Source organism: Coenobita brevimanus, chromosome 8 (genome assembly GCF_032717465.1).
Source record: "Coenobita brevimanus isolate Jiangsu-jjx chromosome 8, ASM3271746v2, whole genome shotgun sequence".
NCBI lineage: Eukaryota > Metazoa > Arthropoda > Malacostraca > Decapoda > Coenobitidae > Coenobita > Coenobita brevimanus.
In genome coordinates this window covers 41853679-41879047 of record NC_136961.1, presented here as the reverse complement: position 1 = coordinate 41879047, position 25369 = coordinate 41853679, and the positions used below count along the sequence as shown (strand labels likewise).

At 45.6% G+C, this 25369-nt stretch overlaps 1 protein-coding gene across 3 annotated transcripts in view; it reads left to right on the top strand.

The window, feature by feature from the left end:
• Positions 1–25369, top strand: part of LOC145408175 (uncharacterized) — a 72309-nt gene that overhangs the window by 32908 nt on the left and 14032 nt on the right. For all 3 annotated transcript variants that reach the window (XM_080278933.1, XM_080278930.1, XM_080278936.1), the window contains exon 2: positions 25155–25333. In XM_080278933.1, the coding sequence (XP_080135059.1) occupies positions 25155–25333 (179 nt within the window). The remainder of the gene's footprint in view (positions 1–25154; positions 25334–25369) is intronic.

Below are 25369 nucleotides of genomic sequence, written 5' to 3'. Positions count from 1 at the left end.
CAGAGATGAAGTGCTCGGCCATAATTTCGTAGCGTTGTATTTGCGCTGCGATCCAGTGGCGTTCAATAACCCCGCAAACAGGAACGTAGCGCCTGTGAGCGTTCTGTCTAACACTGAAGGCTTCGTGGCACTAATATTTGGCCGATTTATTATACCTTTTTTGACCTGGATATTCTCTAATGGTATTTACTTATTTTTAGTGACATACAAGAGGCTCAAAACGTGGAATGTGCAAAATAAATCGCTACGGAAGGGGTACTACGACATTTCCTTTGCCATTTTGCTTAAATTCCGTAGCGTTAAAAAGCGTTCAATACTCAAGCGTTCAGTGTATCTTCCCAGCGCTCTTTCATACTGTCTGATCATGCCTTTATTTTTAAGACTTGTAATACTTTTCTGGGTCTCCGTCCATATCGAGGCATTTTGTTCTAGTTTTGTTGCGCTGTGTTGTCATGGCGATACAAAAGCGCTCAAGAAATTTTAGCAGTGCTCCTTAATACTGTCCTTTGACGGGTTTTCTTTGACGTATGTACAGTATGTTGAACGCCACACACACACACACACACACACACACATCCTTCCAGCGCGCATTATAGGCACTTCAAATTATAGTTACCCCCCCCCCTCGGAATCTGACCATATTGATTAGGGATTCAAATGTACTGGGGTGGGGATGGGGAGAGGGAAGAGGGGAGAGGGCTGGGAGGGTGGAAAAGACAGAGTGGGAAGGTGGGAGGGGGAAAGTGGAAGAAAAGGAAAACAGGGGAAGGGGGAGGGTGAAGCACGCTGCGGAAGGATGGTGAAGAGGAAAAAGTGAGAAAGGAAGCTAAGAGGATGGGGAAGAGAAGGAAGGGTGAGGGAAGGAACTGGATGGGGAGGGAGAATGATGGAAAGACGCAAATGGACTCGACTCTGAGGAGCAAAATGGAGGAGGATGGGACGGGGACTGAGGAAGGTGGGAAGGGAGAGAAAGACTGGAAATATCCGTAAGACGCTGGGGAGGAAGATGGGGATGGGGAGAAAAAGACTTTGAGAAGAGAGCAATGAGATTCGAATGGGGGATGAGTGAGGACGGAGGGAGAGAAGAAGCGAGGAGAGGGGAAGGAGAATGATGGGAGAGGGGATGCGGGGAGGAGGGAAAGAATGGGAGGTTCGAATGATGGGTGGGGAAGGAAGGAAGGGGGAAGAGGGGGAAGGGAAAGAGGGTCGAATGATGAGTGGGGGAGAGGGGGAAGGGAGGGGGGCCTGGGAACTCCTCACCCACACCATTCAGTCACACAGCGGGGGTCCGGGATGAGGGAAGTATTTACAAACTTCTCTCCATCCCTACTCAGCAACGACCCCTCCTCTCATAACTTTGTACGACAGGAAGAATCATTTTAGCAGAATAAGTATGTGGGAAATGCGACAATAACTATGAAAAATTGTGGTGACATATTATTTAATATTTTCGAAGGCAGGAGACTGTAATATTATTTACTCACTAAAGGCACTTGATAATAATAATATTAATATTATTATTTTTTTAATTATCATTATTACCGGTATTATTATTATAACTACAGCCTGACTGGGCATCAAAATAAGTAGTTCTAATGTCGATGGGATAATTTGGTAATGACTTCAATTATCGCCATTATTGACCATCAGCATAAAAAAGAAGTAAGCTGAGCTGGTATAATTGTGTGTGTGTGTGTGTGTGTGTGTGTGTGTGTGTGTGTGTGTGTGTGTGTGTGTGTGTGTGTGTGTGTGTGTGTGTGTGTGTGTGTGTGTGTGTGTGTGTGTGTGTGAGACCAGCCCTCCCTTGGGACCGCTCAAGGGACGAAGGGGAATGTTAACACTTGAGTGATTCTCTCTCTCTCTCTCTCTCTCTCTCTCTCTCGAGGGGGGGGGGGACTTTCCTCATGCTTACATATCCAAAACTTTGTATAATTTTTTTTTTCGAAATCTAATCACTTACTTTTTCAAAATTCTCTCCAGAAAATAAATTCTCAGCTACCCATGACTTCCAAAACATTTTTATTTATCTATTTATTTATTTATTTTGAAATTCCCGATATTTTGCAGCAACCAATAGTTTGATGCTCCCGATATTTTGAAGCTTCCGATATTTTGCGGCTCCTAATAATTTGATGCTCCCGATATTTCGATGTGCCCGATGTTTTGATGCTCTCGAGATTTTGACGCTCCCTCTATTTTCAAGCTCCCGATATTTTGAAGCTTCCGATATTTTGAAACTCCCGATATTTTGAAGCCGCTGATATTTAGAAGCTCCCGATATTTAGAAGCTCCCGATATTTTAAAGCTCCCGCTATTCAGAAGCTCCCGATATTTTGATGCTGCCCAAAATATGACGCTGCCGATATTTTGAAGCTCCCGATATTCTGATGCTCCCGATGTTTTGCAGCTCCCGTTATTTCACTGTTTCCGTTCCGTTATTCAAGCCGTTATTTTACAGTTTCAGTTCGGCTAATCCTGTTTTCCCGTAATTTTGGCTTAATGGTCTGGTCGTGACAAGAATTTAATACGTCATGGGACTGAGTGGGTTTATCGTTTACCAGTGTCTGATTTACTTATTTATTAATTCTGTTTATTTGATGTTGATTATCCCTCTTTCTGCCATGGACGCGCTTAACCATTTTACTGAGGCTTGTATCACCGTTTTCTTCGGAAAGTCATTCTAGCGGTCAGTGTTAACCTCTCTACTGCGATGGTTTTATTAATTTTAATCTTGCTTCCTCCAGGCGATTTTTATTTAACATTTGGGAAAACCTTGGGTAATAAAAGGGTTAGAATAAATCTCCACTCTGCTATCTTTGTCTTATTCTAGTAGTCTAACCACACTCTTGTAGGAGCTGTCTAGCATTAAGTGGCTTACTGCAGTTATCCTTTCTTCTTATGATCTTATTTTCTAAATTCCTTCACTATCAAATATCTCCCTAAAGCTATACTCTATCAAACGCCTTCACCACTACATCCTAAAGCTATTCTCGGTTAAACTCTCTATCAATTGCCTCCCTAAAGCTATTGCCTATTACACTCTTTCACCATCAAATGTCTCCCTAACGCTAGCTCTTTTCCACTTAATTTCTTCCCTATTAAATGTTTCCTTAGAGCCATATATGACTGTCATGTGGCCGGAAAAATTATGCGAAAAGACTGTCACATCGTACTGAAAGGGTTAAGAAATAAAGAACCACAAATACATAAGTACGAAGGTTATTGAAAATTCCCATCTCTCCCAGTCTCCTTAGTGTTCAGAAAAGTGCAAGTTTTCGCTCACGTAATGCCACAATAACTCGTACTTGAAGCGACTGACCGATAATGCGGTGGTCGCTGTGTTATCGGACAAAATCTTCTCTTATTCGGACAAAATTCATGGCTTCCTTGGACATATCCCTCTCGAAACTGGACACCACTCTCGTTTTCTCTCTTGAACATCGACCTCACTTATTCGGATATCAGCATAAATTCTCCTTCTAATTTGCATTCTGCTTTCATTTTCGTAAATAGATTCTGAGGGTGTCTGCTGCCTTCTTTCTTTATGTGTTAGCTCTTCACTCCGTTTACCCGTGTACCTGTCCATTTTTCATTTATCTTTCTCCTTCCTGTCCACATTTTATGCCCATTACTGAGCTCTAATTTTTCAGTTTTCTTGCCTTCTCTATACCTCCTCTTTTTGTTACTGAACTTAACCTCATCTGAATCATTTATCTTTTCCTTTACCCCATCCATGCCTTATTCACCCTCTCCTACTCACAAACCCATACCTTTTACTCCCTTTCCATCGTGCTCCCTCATCCTTCCCTTCCCTTCTCCATTCCTGCTTTCCTTCCTTTATCCTTCCTTCTCTGTCATATTCCTCTAACTTTTCCCCACCCTGCTTCTTCTCTCACCTTTCCCTTATCACGAACTGATACCTCATTCCTTTCCTTTTTCTTCCTTTCCATCCTTGCATTTATTCTTCTCTTCCTTATCCCTGTCCATCCCTTCCCCTCACCCATCCTTTCATCACAAACTGCTGTCCCATGCCTTTCCTGCGGTTCCACTAATCCAAACACACTGCCTCTGTCCCTCCCTCGCTCTCCCTCAGAATATTGCTGTTGAGAGCAATATCGGAGGAAGGGAGTCACATCTTTATACGTGCCTTTGTGTCTGCGTGAGGCTGTCCCTGTCTGTCTCTTTGGATGTCTGCTCCTTTCTGTCGAATGGCTCTCCCTGTCTGTCAGTTTGGATGTCTTTTTTTTTTTTTCTGTCTGGATGTCTGTCCCTTCTTCCCGCGTTATCTGTCTCGTCTTAAATCGGCATCGAAGACCGGATTCAGATGTTTACCTCTGGCAAGCCGGTTACGTTTCTGCCTCGGTTTGTTCGTCCGTCTGTCTGTGTCTTTCTGCCTGTCTGTCGTACCATACGGAAGAAAAAAAAATATATATGGAACTGGGCCAAACTTGACCATCAGAACGGACTAAATTTTGAGCGAAAAAGGTCAAAAGTCAGAGAAACGATAATGAAAAACTGAATGGGGGATGGTGATGCGTTGTCGGTGGTACTGACTTTTAACGGCTCTAGTTCTGTGCGCTTTGTGCGTCTCTGGGCGTCTGTTTTCTTTCCGTCTGTCTTGTTTCTTATTCCCGTACGCTTATCATTGAAGCTCGGAATCTTATTTGTCTGTATATTGGTGTCTCTATCTATCTATGTGGATTTGTTTCTTTTTCTTGTCTGTCTGTATGTGACTCCCTGTTGCCTCTTCAAACCTCTGATATCAATGGTCGGAGTGTTTCGTGGATGTCCCTGTCTACTTCTCTGTATTATCTCAAAGTCGGTGTTTCTCTCACTGTTGGTCTATCGCCTATTACCTCTACCATTGAGGGTCGGCTCCTATCGTTTTATGTGCCCTTTTTGTGTCAGGCCATCTCTCGTCTGTCTGTCCCATTCTGTCTGGCTCTCTCTCTGTCCCGTTCTGTCTGCCTGGCTGTCTTTTCCTATCATTATCTCGTTACCTCTGCCACTGATGGTGGATGGAAGTTATTTTTACCATGGTTGTCTGTCTGTCGGTCTGTCTGTCAACCGGATTACAGATTACTAATGAGATTATGATGAAAATGCTTAATTTTTCCATATTTCAGGAGAGAGAGAGAGAGAGAGAGAGAGAGAGAGAGAGAGAAGGGGGGGATATGGAGGGAGAAGACACGCATCGCTTCTCGTGTAAAACTATGTCTGCTGTCTCAGAGGGATTTACTCGCTTCCCAGGATCTTAATACGCAGGGGAGGCAGAGGGAGGGAGAGAGAGACAGAGGAGGAGGGAGAGAGGAGCTGAAATGGAAAGAGACTGAGGTAGGGGGAGCGACAGAGGGAAGCAGAGGAGGATGGAGAGACGGGCTGCGATGGAGAGACTGAAGAGCGAGAGGGTTGGAGATGGGGAAAGAAGAAGGGCAGAGGCGGAGAGGCAAAGTGGAAGAGATGGAGAGGGAAGAAAGAGAAGATGGGAGAGATGCAGGGAAGAGGAAAGGACGGAAGGGAGAGACATGAATGGCTGAGTAGGAGGAAAGGGAGGGAGATATGAAGGGAGAAACAAAGACACAGACCAAACAGACCTTACGGGCCTTGAGAGAGAGAGAGAGAGAGAGAGAGAGAGAGGTATAATTAATTATCTTTTTTAATAATTTTCAACACATCGGAGAACATTTTTTGGGAGTTTCACTAATTACGCTATGGTCATTACGAACTAATTACGTGTATGACTTGCAGAGTACGTAGTGTTATAATTTATCGGCTTTCGTTATTTTTATGCTCTCTCTCTCTCTCTCACTCTCTCTCTCTCTCTCTCTCTCTCTCTCTCTCTCTCTCTCGTTTTTATTTACAGTAATCTGGATTTGATACGCCTACCCCCTCCCGCTGCTCTCCCCCCTCCCTCTGTCTCCCTACCCCCTTCCTCGAGACCACACGCACACTCGCACGCAAAGTATACACACGCACACGTGGACGCATATTTATATTATTATACGCAAAATGCGGTAATGGGACTTACATGTACAAGCACTACAGGCGTAAAACACACACACACACACACACACACACACACACACACACACACACACACACTATAACATTCGTGGTACAAAAACTTGCATACAGATTCTCTCTCTCTCTCTCTCTCTGACAATACAGCATTACGCGCTCTGCCGCACCAGCCCGCCCATTCCGCCCACCCTCATTACTCTGACCACTGCCTGCGTCTTACTGGGTGGGTGTGGGTGCAGGTGGGTGCATGTGAGGGTGGGGACGGGGAGAGAAAAGTACAAGATACGTGTGTGTGTGTGTGTGTGTGTGTGTGTGTGTGTGTGTAGAGAAAGCGGAGGGGAATGAGTGCGTAGGTATGCATGTATGGATGGATGTGGATATGAATGTGGGTGAGAGTTGGTGTGGGCGTGGGGGAGGGGCTAGAATGTGGGCGGATGGGCGGGGGTCCGAGCATTAAACTGTGAGCCGTCAACAAGAATGATCCCACTCGAGTGAACTTCCTCAGACCCCTCCCTCGTTCCCTCTCCCCTCCCCTCCCCTACCTGTTTTTCCCTGCTCCTCTTTCTCCTCCACTCCCTTCCCTCCTTTCTCATCTCCTGTCTCTCCATTCCCTCCACTGCTTTTCCTCACCTTGTCTCCCTTCCCTCCCCCTCCACCACCTTCCGCCTTCTTCTCCTTTCCCACTCCCTCCTTCCGTCCCCTTTCACCTTCTTCATCCCAGCCTTAATTCACAAACAAATTGTCCAAGTTCCTTATTAAGAACAGAATTTACGATTTTAAATATATCATTAACTCACAAGCACTAAAGAATTGGCATAATTCAGGTGCCCGAAATTTTTCATTTACTTAGATTCTTTAACACTGGGTACTTCACGCGGTGGCATCGATACAGTCTGGCAATGGAGCAACCCGGCTGTACAAGAGTATCAAGTCCCTTCCTATCCCTTGAAAGGCGGATGGTGGAGTGTGGAAGGAAGACGTCAGTCCTCAGTCCACCGGGTTCTCGATCCGATGAGTCTTGGGCCACAACAATAACATTCGCTATTCAGTACAAGCGCCAACATTATGGGGGACGCTGTCACTGAAGGCCAAGCAGGAATGTACGTAATAAAGCAGTGCCATACACGGGAACATATACGGTGTAAAAGTTATCATCATTTGTTTCAACTATGGAAACTAATTACGATCAACATCTGAATGAGAAAAATCAAATGAAATTCAGTAAAAAAATTAACAGTAACAATTTTGCAAGTACACCTCAGTAACGTAAAAAAAAAAAAAAATGAAGAATTGTACCTGACCCTTTCGCCGAGGCTCACCTATCCTAACCCAACCTACGACGAACCCAAAAACGTGATCTTTATTCCTCTGCATAAATAATTAAGGCTGAAAGAGAAAGAAACAAAGGCTAAATGAAAAAATACAAAACTAAAACGAAAGTACGAAAGGAAAAGAGAAAGAACGAAGCTAAAGGCAAATCAGGCAAGCGAGAAACGAAAGGAAAAGAAAGATGGAAAAATAATCTGGGAACGTAATAATCGACCCAAACCACGAAATCCTAAGCGACAGGTACTGAGAGAGAGAGAGAGAGAGAGAGAGAGAGAGAGAGAATCCTCGCGTGTCTGCCCCCCATATCACATTAAATACAACATGCATGGACAACTGAGGGGAGGGGGAACAGAGGGAGGTGTGGGGGGAGGGAAAAGCGAGGGAAGTAAGGGAGGAGGAAGATCGACAGAGGAAAAAAGGAACAGTGAAGAGGAAAAAATAACAAGAAAAACTGGGAAACGAAGAAATATAAAAGGGAATACACGACAGAAAGAATAGGAAGTGGGAAGAGGAGCAGTGTGTGAGTAGGAGAGAAGCAGGGACGAGGAATAATCCGAGAAGTGAAGGGATAGGAGAAGGAGGTGGAGGATTAGGGAGCGGGGTGAGAGGGAGATGGGGTGACTAAAGGCAGAAAGGGAAAAGAGAGAGGGGTGAAGATGTAGAAAAGTGTTTGACGGGATACAGAAGAGAGATAAGAGTGAAGGAGATGGAAGAATGGGAGAGAATGAGGTGGAGTGAGAAAGAAGGAAGATGAGACAGGATGCAGAGAGAAGATGGGAGATGAAAAAGGCTGGGAGAGGAAGACAAGAGGTACTGAGAAGAAATAGGTATTGGAGGAAAAATAAAGGGAATGGAGAGAGGGGTGTGAAAGAGAGGAATAAAGAAGAAAGAATGAAGAGAGAAGAGAATAGGTGGCATGGAGAGAGGGGAGATGGAAGACAGGAATGAGAAAAAAGTGAAAACACTAAGATAGGAAAAATAACGAGGGTTGATGTGCAAGGGCAGGTAAGAAGTTGAGAAGGGATGCAAAGAAAGGAGAAATGGAGGATAATACAAGCAGGGAAGGAGAGGGGAGACAGAGGTGAACTGGGTGAGAGAGGTGCACAGAAGGGGAAAGGGATTTAAGGGATTGTGGAAGGCAGAGTACGAGGGAGTTAAGGAGGGGTAAGGGGGGAGGAGAGATTCGAGGGAGAGGAAAGGATGAGGAAGGGGAGAGCGAGATTTGAGGGAACGGAAAGGGGTGAGAGAAGGATTAAGGAGTACATGGAGGGGTAACGGGAGGGCAGAGAGGGGGAATGGATGCAGGAAGAGGGGAAAAATAGTGAAGAGAGGGATGGGAGGAAAACGATCACGGGAATGGGGAGGGGTGCAAGAACTGGGGGAAGGTGAAGCAAGGGGAAGTAAGAAATTAATGGATGAGAGAGAGAGAGAGAGAGAGAGAGAGAGAGAGAGAGACAGACAGACAGACAGACAGACAGACAGAGGGGGGGGGGATTAAGGAACACAGAAATGCGTGAGAGAGGGGTGCACAGTGGGGAACGGGAGGGGAGCAAAGAATGACGCGGTGGGGAAGGACAGGGGAGGGAAGAGGGAGGAAGGTGGGGAGGATAAAAGAGGGGAAGGGGGGTGTATGTGTGCCCTCTTCAGCTAAGACCCTGTAATTTTGACGTCCCTAACCCGTATTATTGCACCTTACTTAAGAGGGACGTGTGTGTGTGTGTGTGTGTGTGTGTGTGTGTGTGTGTGTGTGTGTGTGTGTGTGTGTGTGTGTGTGTGTGTGTGTGTGTGTGTGTACACATACAATTATTCGAAGCCAGTTATTATTATTATTATTATTATTATTATTATTATTATTATGATGATGATGATGATTATTATTATTATTATTCATGGAGTGTCAGTTTTAACCCTACCAATTTTTCCCATGTTATTCTCTGGGGATATAACATTTACATGAATCTATTGTTCTGCTTTGCCGTTTGTTTGTTTTTTCTGCATGGCGTGTTCTTTCTTGTTTCTTTTTCTTTTTTTTTCCTGCATGGTGTGTTTTGCGTGTCCACAGTTAGCATGGATTTGTGTGTGTTTGTGCGTGTGTGTGTGTGTGTGTTTGGCCTTTGCCGCTTCACCCCTGGCTGGGCGGGTGTTTGTTTGGTTTTGCATGCGTTTGGCGTGTTTTTTTGATCAAGCTAATTTTAAGGAAGATTTTCACAATGATTTACTCCATATCATGGCGTGTGGTTTCTACATTATAAAACTACACTAGTTTATTAATTTTAAGTTTTAGGTAGGTTTATATTCCTTACAGAAATTGTTACATAAACGACCATCAAGCTGATGCACATAAAAACAATCAAGTAGGTATTTAAGGTTGATTTACAAAAAGCTTTTCAGAGTTACAATAGCGACAAGGTTCTATTAATATCTGTATCAATAGACGGCACTGTGACCAACAGCGTCAGTTAAATTTGTTAAATCAGCTTCACTATACAATTTCAGTTGTTGTTGTAAACTTTTAGTTAGCGAAAGTAATGATTTTCTCTACAGAGGCAACAATACTAATAATAACTTTCAGCATAATGTATTCATCCACTTTTATGTATATTATTTACGTTCGCTCCATTTATGAACTACGGTCTAAACAATTCATTTATGAATATATATATATATATATATATATATATATATATATATATATATATATATATATATATATATATATATATAAAATTGGAAGTCAAATTACCCTTCTGAGCAGTCTAAGATTCATGTAGTTAATTCCTTGGCATAAAATTTTTAGTACATACCGGTACATTTAACTATCTATCTCACTTATACATTACTGGTGCTGTGTATCTGAGATCAACAATTATTTCGCGTAATTTAACCTTCTCACAGCGATGAGTTTTTAACACCACGTCCCGGACAGTGTGCTAAATGTAGGTTATACCTGAGCTACCGCATGATAATTATAGTTAGCTTAGGACTGATGCCTGATAGCGATAAGTAACGGAGGCTGTGTAACCCCTTCACCAAGAGAGCCTCCCCTAAGACAAATAAAATCTTCTAGTAGTGGCAAGATTTAAAAAAACACGTTATCAGTTTCAAGAGTTAATAATTCGGCCATTTACAGATAGATTAATAAATTTACTCATTTCCATATGGACTAACTTTATACATTTATTTCCTAATTTACCCATACACTGAGGGTTAAGTGACTCTACACCTGGAGTAAGTGGTGGCATAACTCTCCACTTAGCCTTAACCTGCGATAACTGTGGCGTATGCAAATTATGGCCCAATTACTGTGTTTCAAAAGAGATCTCCTTCGATTTTTAGCTGATGTATTTAATGGAAGCTATGATTAAACCCCCCCACTCCCCCTTCTCCTCCACCCCCTACTCCTCAGGTCATTCCCCTCTCTCCCTCCACCTCCATCCCTTCACCTTTGTCCTTTCCCCCGCTCCTGTCACCCCTTTCCCCCGCTCCTGTCACCCCTTTCCCCTCCCTCCCTCCACCTATTCCACTACCTTAATTCATCACTTCCCCCTCACTTCCTTCTACCCATTTCGTCATGTCCCCCGCCCCTCCTCATTCGTATCTCACCTTTGTCCCTGTATCTCCACTCACTCCGTTCCCTCCTTCCCTCACCCCAATCTCCTCCCTTCCATCTTCTTGCCGCCCCTATTCCTTCCCTCTCCCCTTCCTTCAACTCCTGCCGTTTCTCATCTTTATCCCTTCTCCTTCTCCCCTCACCCCGTCATATTCCTCCCCGACTCCCTCTCCCTTCTCTCATCCCTTTCCTCTCTCCACTTCCCCTCCTTCCGCGTTCCCTTTCCTTCTCCTCTTTCACTGACCACTTTCCCCTCCCATCCATTTGCCAATTTCCTTCCCTCCCTATCCCTCACCCCCCTTCCCTTCCTTCCCTTTACCGATTTCCTTCCCTCCCTATCCCTCATCCCTCTTCCCTACTCCTCCCATATCCCTTTTCCCCCTTTCTCTTACCCCTCCTTCCTCCCCTCTCCCCCTTCTCTCGCCCCATGTGGTATGTAATCAGTACAGGTGGTGAAGAGGTGGGGGAGGAGAGAGGGGAGACGAGGGGAGGGAAGAGAAGAGGAACAGTAAAGAGAAAAGAGGAAGTGATAAAAATAAAAAGAGGTCAAAATAATGGGCAACGAAGTACACACAAATATAGGATAAGAGGACAGAGGGGATAGTTGCTTACAAAATGAAGAGCAAGGAAGAGATGGAATAGGGAGAGAAATGGGAGGGAAGTGGACGGAGGATAGTGGATGGGGTGGAACAACAAATGGGGGGGGGGTTTGAAACTGATTTGATAACGTAATGGGGAGCTCTGGTATGCCTGTTAATGGAGAGAAAGAGAGAGAGAGAGAGAGAGAGAGATGAATACATTAGTGCAAGTGTATGGTGATTATAGTGTGTGTGTGTGTGTGTGTGTGTGTGTGTGTGTGTGTGTGTGTGTGTGTGTGTGTGTGTGTGTACAGGTGTGTGAACGCACGTGTGCCAGAGGGAACACCTGACGTAGCCGATAATTTCCGTAATAAAGATAAAGAAAATAAATATGATCATTCTAAGTCTCTCCTGCCATCCTCCAGCCTTCCATGTGTTCTCTATATAATTACTGGCTTATATATCGCATCTTATATACAGGGATATTTAACCTACTTCCTTTCTATTTTATCTATATCATTTTCCTGCTATATAACCTTACTAATTTATTCTGTGCACTTTTATTGATCAAGATATTGGAAGAGAATTATGTTTTTTTTTATATCTTCTTTATTCTTAGGTATTTTATTACATGATTATCTTCGTTATTTCCTTTCACTTTCTCTTATTTCCAGAGCATTATTATTATCTATTTCTATTATACTGGAAGAGAATTACCATTTTTTATATTTTTTCTTGGGTATTTTATTACATGATTATTTCCGCTATTTCCTTTCACTTTCTCTTATTTACAGAACATTACCATTATCTCTTTCTGTCATCTTGTACTTTGTATGTATCTACCAGTTTCTTGTATATACATTTCCTCTCTCTCTCTCTCTCTCTCTCTCTATTCCTTCCCTCCTTCCATCTCTCCCCTCTTCCTTCCCTTCAGCCCTTTCCCCCTCCTTCCGCCTTTCCTCCCTTCCTTCCGCCTCTCCCCTCTTCCCTCCCCTCAGGCGACCTAAGGCGCTAACGACACCCAGAAACAATTACCCAATGACGAAACTGCTCGGGGCCAATTAACACACTCTTCCCCTCGTTACACCCCTCATCTTCACTCCTTCTCCCCTCAGCACCCCTCTAGCTCTCCCCTCACCCCCACTATTACCCTCCTCTTCTTGACTCCTCTCACCCTAACCCCCGAGTTTTCCCTCCCCCTGCCCCCTTCACACATTTCTCATTCTTACTCCCCACCTCCTCCTCCTTCAGTCCTTCTTACCTAACATTCTTTCTTCTCCCCTTACCCCCTCTACCTCCCAGTCCTCTTTCCCCCACCATTATCCTCTTCTTGATTCCTCCTCCCACTCCACCATTCTTCCCTCTCCCCCACCCTTCTACATTTTAATATTACCCTAGTATTTTCACTCCTTTTCCTCTAACCCTCTTTGTTCATCCTCCCCCACTTCCTCTCTCATTTCCACTCTTCCTCTCATCTCCCCTTGTTTTTTTCCTTTCATTTCTATTACTCTCATGTGAACGCTTAATGCCTCTTCAGTGTAAATCCCTTGCTAATTTTCCCTCTTCCCACTTCTTCCTTTATTGTTCCTCTCTTCTTACCTTCTTGCTTCTTTATTTCCTGTCCCCCTTTATTGTTTTCCTTGTTACTTGCCGTAATCTTCCCTCGCTTTCCCCTCTTTTTCCACCTTTCATCCGCCTCTCTTCCCCTTTCTCTCTCCCCCCGTACCTCCTTTTCCAATATCCCCCTCCCCCTTACCTCCGCTTCCCCTCATCTCTCTTCCCTCAGTTCCCCCTCCCCTCCCTAGGAAAGAGGGAAGTGGTGGAGGTGAGGGGACACTACCTCATCCTCTCCTAAGCCTGCCCCTGATCCCCTCGGTAAACCAGTCTCCACTTTTTTCCCTTCAAGGCCACCGTGATTGTAAGGGGAAAGGGAGGGGAGGGAAGGGGAATGGACCAGAAAGGAAAGGGAACTGAGAGGGGAAAGGGAGGTGTGTGGAGGGAAAGGGAGCGAAACGAAGAGACAGCAGATGGAGAGGAAAGGAGAGGAGAGGAGAGGAGATGAGAGGAGAGGAGAGGGGGCCAGAAGAGAGGAGAGGAAAGGAAGGCAGCAAAATGGGGAGGTAGCAGATGGAGGAGACGAGAGGAGAGAACAGTAAAGGAGACGGAGGAAGGGAGGATTAGAGGCAGGGGAGGATCAGGGGCAGATGTCATTGCAAGAATCAATCTTTTAAAAAATCGTCATTCCTACCGCATTCATGACTGTTGCTGCTTTTACACCCTTCACTACGAGACTTCTCCCTTCAGCTGAGTAATCTGTCGGCGGCAAAAATACGTGAGAAAAATGCGTCATCGTACTAAGGAGGTTAAGTGTAACATCTAAGGTATTTAACAGAACCAATTATAACTGTACTGAAAAGACTGATGGAGAGTATGATGTCTCCCTTAAGCTAGGTAAAAATTATCACCAGGCAAGAGGCAGACACTCTCTCTCTCTCTCTCTCTCTCTCTCTCTCTCTCTCTCCTTCAAGGGTCGCAATTAACGGTGGTGTAGTCGTGGGTTAGAGGTGTCGCGGTCGTGTGTCGTTTGCTCAGGTCGTGGTTGGGTTATGACCGGAAATGACCATTAATTAGACCTGACTGCGGTGAAGGGGTGGACTGGTGTGGTAGTGATGTGGTAGGGGTGTGTAGTATGGTGTGGTGGTGTTGTGATGTGTAGCGTGGTGTGGTGTGGTGGTGGTGTGGTACTGATGATGGTGGTGTGCTAGTGATGGTGGTGGTAGTGTTGTGTGGTGTGCTGTGAAGTGTGACAGAATTACTGGGGTGCGTGGGTTAGCTGTGGTTGTAGTGAGCTGTGTTTATGGTAGTACGATATTGTGGTGCCACGTGATTTGTGTGGTGGTTCTGTGTGGCGTGGAAGTGCGGTTTGGAGTGTAGTGGTGAGTGGTAGTGCTGAGGTATGAAGTGTGGTAGAGTGTGTTGTGTTCAAGTGTGGCAGCATCTGACATATACGCAAATTGACATATACCGGGTAATAGTGAATAACATTTCCACCCTTATATAATTTTCCTGACATAAATTATTGGTTCCCTACTCTCTCTCTCTCTCTCTCTCTCTCTCTCTCTCTCTCTCTCTCTCTCTCTCTCTCTCTCTCGGTTTTCGTCCTCCTCTTCCCCCTCCCTCCTTACCATCTTTACTCCCCCCCCTTTCTTCTTTCTTTCTTTCTTCCACTTCCTCTCTTTACTCTCCTCCCATCCCATCCCCTCCCTCTGCTTTCCTTCTTTCCCTGCCACTCTCCTATCTCCTTTCTGTCTTTCCCCTCCTATCCCCTCGCCTACTTCTGCTTTCCTTCTCTCCCCTCCCCTACCTCTCTCCTTTCTTTCTACTCCCTTTCTTTACCCTCCCCTTTCCTCTCCCCTGCACTCCCCCGCCCCACAGACAGACACCACAACTAAATTATTCACCCCATCAGATTGTGAGATAATCAGAGCTGGTAGTGGAGTGTAAAGTTTGTGGCGCCTCCCCTTTTACCTCACCCCTCTCTCTCCCCTCACTCCTTCTCCTCTCCTACTACCTTTTATCTCACCTCCTTTCGTCCCTCCCTCTTACCTCATTCTCCTGTTCCTTCTTCCTCCTTTATTCACCTCTCATCCATTACCTTTCCTACACCTCTCCCTTCTTCCCTCGCACATTCTTCACCCTCGCCTATCCCGTCACCTCTGTTCTCTCACCCATGTCTCCACCACCGCCCATCACAAGCATCCTCACCACCAATCGCCACCTATCAAAGCCAAAACAACTATCCTACGACTGTCTCCACAACCACCCCCAGCAACACAACTATCCCCACCAAGCTACTACCATCGCCACCATCACAACCACCAGTACCACAACTATCCCCACCTGCCACAACTGCCACCAGCACCACCACACTCAGTAGCACAACTATCTCCATCAAACTACCACAACTACCACCAGCATCACAACTATCCCGACCTACCACAACTACTACCACCATTACCATGCAAAAGGTTAAAGGAAACCCCCTGAAGGTAATTACCCTACAACCCCCACCCCAAAGATCACCACATCCTCCACACACACTCTAATTTGCATATCCTAATGTTTTTTCCCCTGATTTAGAATTGAATGAAACCTGACCAAAATTGCCTGAAGTTTCCAGACTGTGGTTTGGGGGCTGGGGGGCTGGGGCGCCTCCGGATATGCAGCTTTTTTTTATTTTTATTTTTTTCATATATATATACCTTGTTTATTTGTGCTCTACTCTTTTCTGAATGTCAAAGGAAGCATTTTTTTTTCTGTGGTTTATTTGTGAGTTTTCTTCCACTTTAGGTCGCATTTATGAGGGAAATTTTATCAGCTTTGATCTCTGGTTTATTTATGATTTTCTTTCCATTGGCGACTGTATTTATGAGGTAAATTTTATGCATTTTTGCCACTGGGTTAATGTTCTCTATCTTATACAGGATAAGTAGATTTCAAAAGACTTTTCTTTCCTTATAATTTCTGGATTACTTATCTTTGTATATTTGCATTTAGTTGAAACAGCCACGGTCAGACATGGATGATGATAAATCTCTCTCTCTCTCTCTCTCTCTCTGGGTGACTGGGTATCGATCGTAGGGGTAATTTTGTAATGCGGCAGGGGTTACCTTTCTCAGGTCACTTCCGGTCCATCTACGCTAATTGCAGGTAATTGTTGAGACCGTGATTTTATGCAGTATTTTCTCCCTTCACTGATTTCCTCTTCCTTCCCTTCCATCTCCTTTCCTGTCCATTCTCCTTCCCTTCCTTTCACCTCCACGTTCTTCTTCCCATTCCCTTCCTGTCACCTTCATTTCCTTTTCCTATCTCCTGTCTCTTTTCATTTCCCTCATCTACCCGTCCCTTCCCCTTCTTTCCTTTACTTTTCTTATTTCATCCCTTCCCTTCCACTACTGTCCCCTTTCCTTTCCTTTCCATTCCCTCTCCTCTTGTCCTCATTCCTTCCCATCCCTTCCCTTCCGTCCTTCCTCCATCCCTTACATCCCACACCTCCTTCCTTCCATCCCTTACTCCCACTCCTTCTCTTTTCCTTCTCCCCCTCCCCCTCCCCCTCCCCATAGCCCCAGGGGAGGTGAAAATAAGCAGGAGTATGCGAGTCTCTCTCCTTAACCACATGTAGATATTATGCAGATGAGACGCTAGGGTGTCAAGTGGGTGTAAACTTACATTAATAAATCCGTCTACTTTACGCCTGTATGTACGTATGTATGTGTGTGTGTATGTGTATGTACGTATTTATGTATGTATGTATGTCTAAGGTAGGTTGGGCAAAATAAACGCTGGGTAGGATACTGTGCTTTTTCTTAAACATGCTGGATAAGGTTAAGTTAGGCTAAGTTAGTTGTTTGTGTGATGAGGTTAGACGAGTGATGTATGGAATTTCATGAGGCAAGGTATGAAATTAATTTAAATTTAAGCACAACATTTTGACAGAAACTTAGGTGGGCGGAGGGCAGGTGGGTAAGCGGGTAACTGGGTGGATAGCTGGGGCACATTCTAAATACCATGGGCAAATAAATGATGGGTAAGTACAGCAGACAGGTAGGTAATAACAGGAAAGAGATAAACTGACACAAACAGGCATAGATAGACAAAGAGAGACAGACATATACAGACAGGCGTACATATAGACGTCAACGATACAGGTAAAGGAAGAGACAGACTGGGTAACTATCTATAATGACAGGGCGATCGAGGAACCCAACCCCCTGCCCCTTCACCCCTTTTCAGCCCCCCATCCCCGGGCCCTTCCTTGCCCCCTCACCTATCTACTGCTGTCTCTTCCCTACATTTCCTCACCTCTTCCCCCAGTCTCCCTGTTTCTTATTCAATCATTTCACTCCGTCTCTCCCTTCCCTTGTACTGTCCTTCATCTCCGTCTTCTTCCCCAATTCTCCCGTCCCCTCCCCGTCTCCCATTTGCCTACGCCCCCTAACGTCTCTTCCCCTAGCCCTGCATCTCCCCTCCAATCCACTCCTTGTCCTCCCTGTCTCTCTCCCTCCCAGTCTCCCCTCCTGTTCCCCCAACCTGTCTCATCCTCTTTCCCCCTCTTGTTCCCTTTACCTGCCTCCTCTCTCCCTATCTCTCCGCTACAAGACCCTTTACCCCTTTCCTACTTCTCCCCTCCCTTCTCCCCTTTCCTCTCCTCACCTCCTCCATCTCTGACTGTCGTTCTCTGTCGATGGGGTCGTATCGCGGCGGGGGTCGTCCATGAGTAGGGATAAAGCTCGCTCCTTTAGTATGGTGACCTGTTTTACTATTTTCTGAACCCACGGACAATTTTAGTCAGCTCAACTAACCCTTAATTTAAATGATTTCCTACAATTACTATTTTTCTTTCATACTCCCGCTAACGCCAGACGATTCTTTGGGTCGTTCTTGAGTCGTTCGTAAAAAAGGTCGTCTGAGTACATGGTCCATGAGTGGGTCGTTCTTGAGTCGTTCGTTAGTATTTATTAGCCGTTCAAGTGTATTTTTTTTTTAAGTCGTTCGTGAGTCTTTCGTTTGTGCGTCGTTTTGTAGTCGTTTGAGAGTGGGTCGTGCATGAGGGGGTCGTCGTTGAGTAGGTCGTGTCGTGGCCTGAATATTGGTCGTCCTCGTGGAGTCGTGATTGGCTGCAGGGAGGAGTGGTCGTCCTGGCCTGAATAGAGGGAGTCGTGGGGTGCTTGTGCAATCGTGAGAGAGAGAGAGAGAGAGAGAGAGAGAGAGACAGAGAGAGAGAGAGAGAGAGAGAGAATATATTTTTTACGTAAGTCTATGGGCGTAACCTGAGGCGTATGTGTAGGGAAGTGAGGGAGGAGGTGATTGAGGATTAACGCAGATTACGGTGGCGGGTGTTGGTGGTCGATCATTGGGGGGGGGGTGAGAGGGGGAGGAGGAGGGGAAAAAGGGGTCTGGGGAAAGGAGGGAGTGTTGGCATTGGGGTGGGAAGGGGAGTGGAGGGGGAGAAAAATTACTTAATGTTACAAAGACCACACAGATCTGACGGTCCCAAAGAGGCGGTCCGTATCTGGAAATTTGACAAAGGAAGGAGAGAGAGAGAGAGAGATTATCATAGTATACTCACTTTAACCTGACCTAAAACTCCCATCGCTCCGTCTTGAGTGCAGAACCGCAACTACAGATTATCTCTTGAATATGATGCTAGTCACGAAAATGTGTTAGGGAAGGATGGAAAACCATTGCTCTGGCCAATTCTGCCACTTAGCTACGAGAAAATAACTGCAAAAGGTTGAAAATATTCGCTAAGGTAATGAAACTGACGTAAAAACTGGGATATGGCAGAAATAATGACAATAATAATAATAATAATAATAATAATAATAACAGTAATCGGAGAAAGAACGCAGACACCCTCAGGAATACAAAACTAGCCTATATATCAAAGGGACTATGGGAGGAAAAAACTTATGCAAAACAGGAGGCAGAACACAAAAAGGGAGTGAAAAGCCCAATGAAAAGTAAGACTCATGAAGAATATCAATTACGATGGGGAAAAAAATAGGCATAACAGAACACCAAAATACTTGGTCAAAAACCGTAAGGATAGAAAATACAGGAATGGGCGAATAAACACTACCCAGGAATAGATTTAAAAATATACAAAAATAAACAAAATTAATAAACACCAGAAACAGAATAATCGCTGTACACAGAAGGCGGCAGAAAAAGTGGATATAAAACCAAGGAGAACAAGACTTGTAATTTATAAAACAAGATCGTGAGGAAATGACCGATAAAGAACAGGAAACAGAACACACAGAAGAAAAAGACAGGCAAAATCGTTTGAAGTAAGAAATGGAGGAAATAACAAAATAACTAGAGACGAAGACAAAACACACCCTCTCAGCAAAACCCATTAAAGAATGACGATATGGAGAAAACAACAGAGGAAACAAACATACAAAAATGGATCTTAAAAGGAGGAATTAACCGATAAAAAACAAAAGATGAAAGAGAAAGACAAGCCAAGCAGAAAAAGAAGCAAGGAGAGGGTTGGGGAGGGGGAGGGGAGGAATATCGAACTAGGAGAACGATCAAAGATTCAGCAGTGAGGAAGATCCACGAGCTATGATAGTGGCCGACATGAGTACTGTCAACATAATACAACATGGATTACACTTCACCCCATCCCACCTCGCTATGAAGCAGGAGGGCGTGCTGTGCTGGTGTGTGGTGTTGGAAGGATCTACACTGGAAGAGAGGGAAGGTGGAAGGGGAGAATGTGTCTGTTGGAAGGGGTGGAAAAGAGGAAGAAGGGGAAGGAAGAGGCGTGAGAGAGGAAGGAAGGAGAGACTGGAGGGAGGGGATGGAAGGAAAGGGGTGGTGAGAGGAGCAAGACATGGGAAAGAGGGTGGAAGGGGAGGAAAGGGGTTGTGAGAAGGGAAGGGTAACCATGGAGAGGGAAAGCTGCTGCGATGGAGGGGGAGGAAGGGTATGTGGGAATGTGAGAAGGGGAGGTGAAGGGTGAGGAGAGGGGCGCGGGAGGAATGGTGGAAGGGGAGGGAAGGGGACTTGTGGGAAATGTCGGGAGAGAGAAATAAGCAGAGAGGACGGGCACATGAAGGGATGGAACAGGAAGACTGGTGGAGAGAGAGAGAGAGAGAGAGAGAGAGAGAGAGAGAGAGAGAGAGAGAGAGAGAGAGAGAGAGAGAGAGAGAGAGAGAATACATTTACAAGACAAAATGTAAAAAAAAATAATAATAAATAAAGAAACATGGGAGAGAAGGATGAGGGAGAGTAAAATGTAGAGGAGCGCAGAGCCAGGAACTGACGAATGGAGAGGGGAGAGGGAGACGGAGAATGAAGGGATATAATAGACGTTGAAGCGAACTGATTGAAGGGAGGAGGAGAGCCGGGAAGGGGACGGGGATATGGAAGGGAACGAAGGGTGAAGAAAGCTAATGGAAAAAGGGAGGGCATAGAGGAAGGGAAAGATGAGGGATAAGGGGAGAAATAAGAGGGGAGGAAAGGATCAAAGGGTGAAGGAAGATGAAGGAAAACTGGGTGACAGGAAGGGGAAGAATACGAATCAGGGAGACGTGAAAGAAAAGAAGGGTGAAGGATGGGGAATACAGAAAGACGAAGAAAAACGAGAAGATGGTGAGGGGAGGGAGGGGAAAGGAGGGTGAGGGGAAAGAGAGAGGGGAAGGGATTGTGATGGGAAAGAAGGGAATGGACAGTGAAAGGAAAGAGAACGGAAAAAAGGGACGGTGAGGGGAGAGGGGCAGGGACAATGAGGGGAGAGAGAGGAAGCGACGGTGAGGGGAGAGAGGGGAAGGGAGGGTGAGGGGAAAGAGGGGAAGGGAGGGACTGCATGCGTGTCTGACGGGATAAATGTTTGAGGTTATGGATCAGTGGTAATGGAATGAACAGCATCGAATTCGTACATATTTCAGTAGTCCAAAGAGGCATCTGGGAACGCTCGAAATGGAGGGGAGCTGAGAGAGAGAGAGAGAGAGAGAGAGAGAGAGAGAGAGAGAGAGAGAGAGAGAGCTGGGGTGTGGGGGTGAAGTGTGTCAAGGTGTGTAGGGGACGGGCAGACAGGTATAAAGAGATATAATTGTCTCTTTACCTGTGTTATCACCTGAGTTATGTCCAGACTCTCCCACTTCTCTTTCTCTCTCTCTCTCTCTCTGTTTTGTGTGTGTGTGTGTGTGTGTGTGTGTGTGTGTGTGTGTGTGTGTGTGTGTGTGTGTGTGTGTGAGAGAGAGAGAGAGAACGTGGAGTGACAAGGAGAGAAAACATTAGTGGTACATTAGTTCTTATTATATCTCCCTCCCTCCCTTCTTCCTGCCTCCCTTTTCCCTCCCTCCCTCCTCCTTCCACCCTTCCTCCTCCCTCCCTTCCTGTCTCCTCCTTTCTCTTCAAGTATTAGCACCACGCCCATATGAGAGAGAGAGAGAGAGAGAGAGAGAGAGAGAGAGAGAGAGACGGACGTGAGGCTGTGAGAGTAAAAGGGATGGAGTGAGTGAGGTAAGGAGAGGACGGGAGGAAGGGTGGAGAGGAGAGGGTGGGAGGGAAAGGGGCGGTGGTGGTAGGGGAAGCAGTGGGTGGGGGGAGAGTGGGGGAAGGCATATACTTGCTCTGTCATCCCCACTTTGTCTCCAACTCCCGGCAAATCCAGAATATTTCCCTTCTTTCCCTCACGTCACCCCTCAGGGTTGCGTAAACTTTCTGATTCACGCAAGCATATTTTACGTGGATGTTTCGTGCAACCGTATGGATGTCCTCGCTCTGGTTTTTATTTTATTCATTTTTTTCTTTTACGGTTGTTGCTTAAGTCTTTCCTATGCTGAATAAATCGTTTGGTGGCAGGCGACGCTGACCTGACGTTAAGGTACAACTATCAAACAATATCGTGCCACTTAAAACATTTTGAAACGAGGACGAAATTTTTGTACTACACGGGCCATCCTGTGATTGTACTCCAAAAATATTATTCTTGGTATTTATTACTAGCCCACAATCCATAACATGGTACAATTAATGATGCTATATCGTCTTGAGTAGCAAAGTAATAGATCCGCCTGTGTCCAAAAATTTCCCTCATTTCCTTAACTATCGAACTCAGAGGCGCTGATACTCTTTTCTGAGATGTAAAGGTGTTGCTACAGATTCGTACCCTTTACTAGCCTGTATAGTATTACCTGTATAACACTGACTGGCGGTGGCAAGAATGCCCTACTAAAATATTATTCTCCTACTCTCCTGCACCAGTCCCACCCACACACGTTGCTCCTCCTTGCTTTGCTATCTTTGAATTTAACTCATACAGTAGTTACGTCAGCTATATTCCGCCCTGTAACAGACTGACTCGAGGGCAGCAATAGGTATGTTTGTGCCTGCTTTCCTTTATAAGCCTACAACCTCCCATCCATGCAACCTACAAACTCTTCACCAGTTTACCCTCTCCTCTACTCTTTCCATCCACCTGGCCCACCCACACCCCAATCCTAAACACCTTCCAGCCTTTACCTACAAATCCACACGCTTCCCAGTCTCCCTCCATCCTTGCTACCTACCCACCCACATACTCCTTTAAAACCTCGCACCCCACTACACCCGACCTACACCCATCCACCCAACCCATCCACACAGCCTATCTATCAACTCATACGCTCACCTTATACACAAACTCTGCTACTTACACGTTTGCAACTCACCAACATTTCCCACCCACACACCTTCCCTCAACACCCTCTCACCACTCCACTCATACGTATCCACCCCACACACCCCACAAACCTACCTCCACCCTTCCCACCCACAAACCCTCCTTCACTCTCTCTATCTTCCCACATAACCTACCTACATCCTTCCCACTCACGCCCCCCTACCACCCAATCCCCACCCAGGCACCACACCCACCCACCCCACCCTCCTCCACCCCTTTCGACATCCGGGCCGAATCTCATTATTCGTGCAGTAATTATGACACCCGGGGCCAATTAACGGGACAAAGCAGTAAAAATGTTGGTGGCTTCTGTTTGGGTGGGGGACTACGGGTTTCACGCTATTGGGGGAGTTGAAGCTGGGGAGTTAGGTGGGGAGTGGACCTGCAATGGGAGTGAACCTGGGGAATGGGGAGTAAAGTGGGTAATGAAGTAGGGATTAGGGGGGTTTTAGTTTAGGACTGGGGAGTGAATTTGGGGAGTGGACTTCCAATGAGACTGAAGTGGGAGCGAACGGGGTACAGAGACTGAAGTGGGAGCGAACTGGGTACAGAGACTGAAGTGGGGGGATGAAGTAGAGACAGAACAGTGATGTGGAAGTGAATTGGGGGAAAGGGGAGGGAAGCTGTGATGGCAAGAATGTGAGAAAGTAAGTCATCGGAGCATAGTAGTGTTGGAGAGAGTATTTTGAGTCAGGGGAGTGTATTATTGTATTTTTGGAGTGGAGGAATGGCTTTGAGAAAGGAGGAGGACAGATGGAGGGTTGGGGAGTGGGGAAGTAAGGTAGGGAGTATACGAGAAGTGACTGAGTGAGGTGGGGAGTAGATCTGGCACTCAGAGGATTAAAATAGTATTGGGGAGAGTATGTTAGGAGTTGGGAGTGCTAGGGAGTTACTGCAGGGAGTGAACAGGTCATCAGGGGTGTTGATCTGTGTATTTTTGGAGTCAGAGTGTATTGTTTAGTGTTAATGGGAGTATATGGCACTGTTGGAAGGTTATTTAAGTGTAGGGGGGTATACCTAGAGAGTCGCAGGGTTAGTCAGGATGTGGAATGGGAACAAGGAGAAACTGTGAAATGGAAAATTATGAGAGAGAGAGAGAGAGAGAGAGAGAGAGAGAGGCAGGAAAAAATTGTGGGACGGGAAGGGAGTTTGGTGACCACAGTGTCTGTCTAGAGGGAGGGGAGGCAGAAAGGGAAGATAAGGGGAAGATGGATGGAGAGAAGGAGAATGGAAGGAAGGAGGAAGGAAGGGAATGAAGAGAGAGGAACAAGAAATGAATGAAGGAAGGAGGAAAGGAAGGAAGGAGAAGAAGGAGAGAGGAAAGAAAGGGAAAGAAAGCGAGAGGAGGAGGAGGGGGATGAGAGTCAAGCAATGGACAAACAGTGACCACCGTCCACTCTGTTTACACTTGCCCCTGCTGTCCGCCTCTCTCTCTCTCTCTCTCTCTCTCTCTCTCTCTCTCTCTCATGTGAAAACACTGCTGACATATCGCCAATTAGTATAATAAACCCTTGCATCTGACAAAAACGTGCTAAATGTGGCTTCATATACATTACTGCAAAAATATATATACCAGAATATGCATCCAACTCGCAACCGCAGCTTTATTATGAAACATGGAGATAATCCTTACCAAAGTCATTAGTTTCATTTAAATCCATAATGTTGAAGCATACAGTATTTGTGGATTTAACTATATGTTTTCGTAATTCACAGATTTATGTATTTGTCGATAACGCATTTATTCTCATTATTCTTAGTTTCAAATTTAGGGCAATGATGATAAACGCGCAAGGGGGACAGCAACGACTTTTCAGATATCTGATCTATACAATATTAGTACTTGATAAAGACGACTGTCAAAGAGTACCGGTTTCTAGAATACTCGGGTCGGAGTATGTTGGGACATGATTTGTTTTTCCTGCCTAAAGGATATTTTATAGGATATATTATAATAGGGTATATCAGTAACTTGTGGCACCTTGGACAGGACCTGTGTATACTTTTAGGCCAAAGTAGGTGACGTGAGTCTATATATATGCATGACAAATCAGGCGAAGTATGGTCAGAGCAAGAGTGAGGCAGGTATGTACAGAGATCAATCAGGTCAGGGCGATCTATGTGTGGAGATCAGAGTCATATCTTTATGCAGCTCGTCAGGGTCAATTCTGTGTGCGGCTCAGGTCTATCAGGTCAAGTCACAAAAGCTGAAATAGGTCTGTGTGCATAGTTCAGGCCAAGTCTGTTCAGGTCAGGTCTTGTTCAAGGTGCCATCATCATGCATGCAAACCACCTGTTGTTGATGGCCAAATCATACTGACCAGTTTCTTCCCCTCCCTTCCTCCCTTCCCCTGTCCTTCCTCCAACCCTCCTGCAGACCGCGACGGAAGACCAAGACCCTAATGAAGAAGGACAAGTACCCCCTGGCATCCGGTCTGCTCCCCACCGACCCGACCCGGCCCCCAGTCCAACAGGTGACCCGGGATATGAGAGACATGTACAATATGACCAACGGGTACATGCCAAACGGGGACTACGGCGACTACGGCGAGTGGAGTAAGTACAACAAAGCCGTTCTCCGTTCTTTCTCAG